Here is a 3,304-nt window from a genome sequence, read left to right as displayed (position 1 = left end):
GGAGAGAGCAGCACTTGGAGCTACAGCTCCACCTTTAGATGGAGATCAGCATGGGAAACACCACAGCAGGAAAAGCACCCGTGGCAGCCTGACAGCTTGGATCCACACACAGTCAAGGTAGGAAACCTTCGCGGCAGTGGGGTGCACGCTGCTGGGCAGTCCCTCAGGCAGACCCCGACAGCAGCTGCTGGCACAGCTAACTGAGTGTCCCCAGACCAGACCTGCCCCTTGTGCCCTCCAGCAGCTTTCGAGCAACATCATTTTCCCGTTTCAGAAAAACCCTCATCCAGTGTAACGCCGAGAGACACCTCTCCTGCTCTCCCAGACCCTCTCCTCTTTCCTCGGGATGTTTACACCTCCCAGAAACCCTGTCAGCCTTGACCCAGCTGTCCCTGCTGCCCCAGAGGGTGATGTTTGTCCACGCTGCCACCACCCTCTGCGGTCCAGAGGCCCCAGGGGGCTGTGGGGACCTGCTGCCCTGCAGAGGGGACACGGCCAGACCAGGAGGCATCTTTCCAGCTCCGAGGGGCTGCGGAGATGCCTGTGGCGTTGATGCACCTGACGCAGGCTCCAGAGGAGGATCAGAGCCCGGAGGAGGAAGCTCAGGTGGAAGTGGGGGATATGAAGGGAGGAGTTCCCCAGTGGGGAGCACCCAGGCCTGGGGGACAGAAGGGAGGTGGAGGGGACAAGGGGCAGGTCCGGGGGGCTGTCAGGGAGGGGTGGCGATGCCCAGCCGGCGGGCAGGGATGCGGGCAGCCAGCAGGCAGGCCAGCACGATGCCCACGAGCTGCAGCAGTGCCAGCCCCAGGGCCGCCGTGGCAAGGTAAAACATGTTGCCGCTGACGAAGGCCAACACTTTGCTGAAGCAACCGTCGCGGTGCAGCCCGTGTAGGTTGGGTGGGCTGGGCTGGCAGCCCCGGCGGGCCTGGCAGCAGCTGAGGGGCACCGAGCCATTTTGCTCCGGCCCCCAGGGCAAGGCGAGCCAGTCCCGGTAGCCCTCCACACCGCAGCAGGACAAAGCACGCTGCAACGCGTCCAAGGCATCCGCCATCTCCTCGTCCTCCCTGTAGGCGAGCAGGGCTTGGTGTAGCCCTTCCTGGAACCCCTGGGCGACGTTCTGGCGGTAGAGGAGGGCTGAGAAGCCCGCCATCAGCCCAGCCACCAGCACGGCAGTCAGGAAGGTGCCGTAGGCACGCAGGAGGCTCCGGTGCTCCGTGGCAGCGCCGAAGCAGCCCAGGAAGCCCCAGATGATGACGGCAGTGCCGGTGGCCAAGAGGATGGCAGGGGCGCTGGGGTAGTCGTTGGCCGACAGCAGTAGGTAGGTCCCCAGAGACACCTTGGCCCAGAGCCCGATGATGAGCATGGTCAGCCCCGCTGCCCAGAAGATGAAGCTGAAGGCCATGAGGGACAGCTTGAGCATGGTCATGGCGCCCTCAATCCCGGGCACCGGTGGCCCGTGGTGGTTGTGTCGAGGAGGATCCCGGAGCCCTCGGTGCCACCGGGTGGTGCAGCGGGTCCCGGGGCCGTCGGTGCCGCCGCTCCCTGGGGGTGCCGGTCCGCGGGGCTCGCCGGGGAGAAGGTGTCGGAGGTGCCGTCGGGTCCCGCCGGGTGCGGGGAACCGGGGGCAGCCGGTGCGGTTCGCACCGCCCCGTCCCCTTTTCAGTGCCCGGCGCGGGGGCGCGGCCGGTGGCGGTGCCTGTGGGCGCTGCGGGGCTCGGCGGGACGGGACGGGGCGGGACGGGGCCGGAGGGGGGTCCCCTCCCCTCTCCCCGTGCCCTCCTCCTTTGGGGGGCAGCCGGTGCGCAGAGCGGCGGTTCCCGCTGCCCGCGGCGCTGCCGGCCCGCGGATGGAAAAGTTGTGCAAGCTGGCAGCGGGAGGTTAACTTGTACCCGAATATGCGGCAGCCCGGGTTCATCTGGGTCCGGGGACTAAACTTCGTGTAAGCATGAGGAGCAGCAAATAAAAACCCCATAAACAATCCCCTGAAAGCATAAGAAATCTCTTAAACCGGAGGTTTTATTTCTATTTCTTATACTCTCATACAGCTGTGCTATTAGGACACTTTGTAAAAACAAGCATTAATCCATACCTGAATATTAACTAGCTACGCAGGCAGTCATTCAGTCAATCGTCTTGATTTTCCCAGCTGGAAACTATTTTCCAAGTGGCCTGACTCTGTTAAATATTCACTTGATTTAGCCCATGATAACACTGAGCCACAGAGAAGGCATTAAATCACAGCGCAAGAGTGTCCCTGGGTAGATACTGTGATATAACAAGTGGCCCAGGAAGGTCTGATATGAGATTCCACCATCCTTACAGTCTCATTGCAAAAGATAAGCTATTCTTACAAGCCAGATAAGAAAAAGATAAAAAAGAAGCCATAAATGAGGCAGGATCTCAGGCAGAGTTAGAATTAGCATTCCCAGTGCCAGTTCATTGCTTAGGGAGTCTTTGACCACACTAAGCAACCAATTTCTCTTTAGCATTTCTTGCCAACAGCACAAGAGGTATGTAGCACTCTTCAGTTTAAGGTTTTGTACCATCGTCATTACTATGGGTCTTTGCACTGTGTACAGAAACTGCTCAAAGGCATTGCAAGCCATCGCGTTGACTTTCAGATGCCTTCAGGTGTTCAAGGAGTGAAATTTGTTATATACAAACATACTACTAGACCTCCATAAAATGTTTATATTGCTTTTAAAAAATATTTTAATTAAATGTTTGTTATTACAGTTTCACTGGTTGCTGAAAGATCTTTAACCTGCGCAGTTTACTGGATCACTGTGCACTTCAAACTGTCAGCCTTTTTTTTTTTCTTTAATTCCTTCTTCTGGGACAACACTACTCTTGTTTGAATTGCCACTGGTACAACTTTGAGTGAAACTGGGGTTTTTGGCATGTGCAAAAATCAGGTCACAGCACTCTGTTCATATTTTTATCAGACTTCTTTGGGGTGGAATTTTGAGGCTTAATTGTGTTCCAATGGTAATTTTTGTGTGGAAGTTTGAGAAAAAACATTTTGCTGGTTTCTTTCTGTTACAGAATCGTGGAGAGAAAGGAGGTGCTTTATGTATCACATTTTAATACATCTGTTTAATATATAACCAGAAAGTCATAGTTGTCAAAGCATTAATACAGCATAATCATCATTGAAACATCATCTGGTCTTTATTAGAGACCTTAAGAATTTCATTCGCAGAAGACTCTTATCTTTTTACGTTTTACATTCTTCTGCATTTTACAGACTCTCTTCTTCTTTTGCCTTTTTACAAGATTAAGCTCTTCATCAGTTTCTTGGCAG

General features: G+C 54.9%; 1 protein-coding gene and 1 pseudogene across 1 annotated transcript in view; both read right to left on the bottom strand.

Annotated features, from left to right (window-relative positions):
• LOC106901029 (tetraspanin-7-like) overlaps positions 1-511 on the bottom strand; it is a 4,424-nt gene extending 3,913 nt beyond the window's left edge. Inside the window, exon 1 of the mRNA XM_014963354.1 lies at positions 355-511. Within this exon, the coding sequence (XP_014818840.1) occupies positions 355-511 (157 nt within the window). The remainder of the gene's footprint in view (positions 1-354) is intronic.
• Positions 512-709: 198 nt separating this feature from the next.
• On the bottom strand, positions 710-1,426 carry LOC106901028 (annotated as a pseudogene).
• Between the last annotated feature and the right edge of the window lie 1,878 nt (positions 1,427-3,304).

The sequence above is a fragment of the Calidris pugnax genome, unplaced genomic scaffold, assembly GCF_001431845.1.
Source record: "Calidris pugnax isolate Ruff unplaced genomic scaffold, ASM143184v1 scaffold44, whole genome shotgun sequence".
NCBI classification, from domain to species: domain Eukaryota; kingdom Metazoa; phylum Chordata; class Aves; order Charadriiformes; family Scolopacidae; genus Calidris; species Calidris pugnax.
Note: the sequence above shows the minus strand (reverse complement) of the source record. Positions and strands in the feature narration are given on the sequence as shown.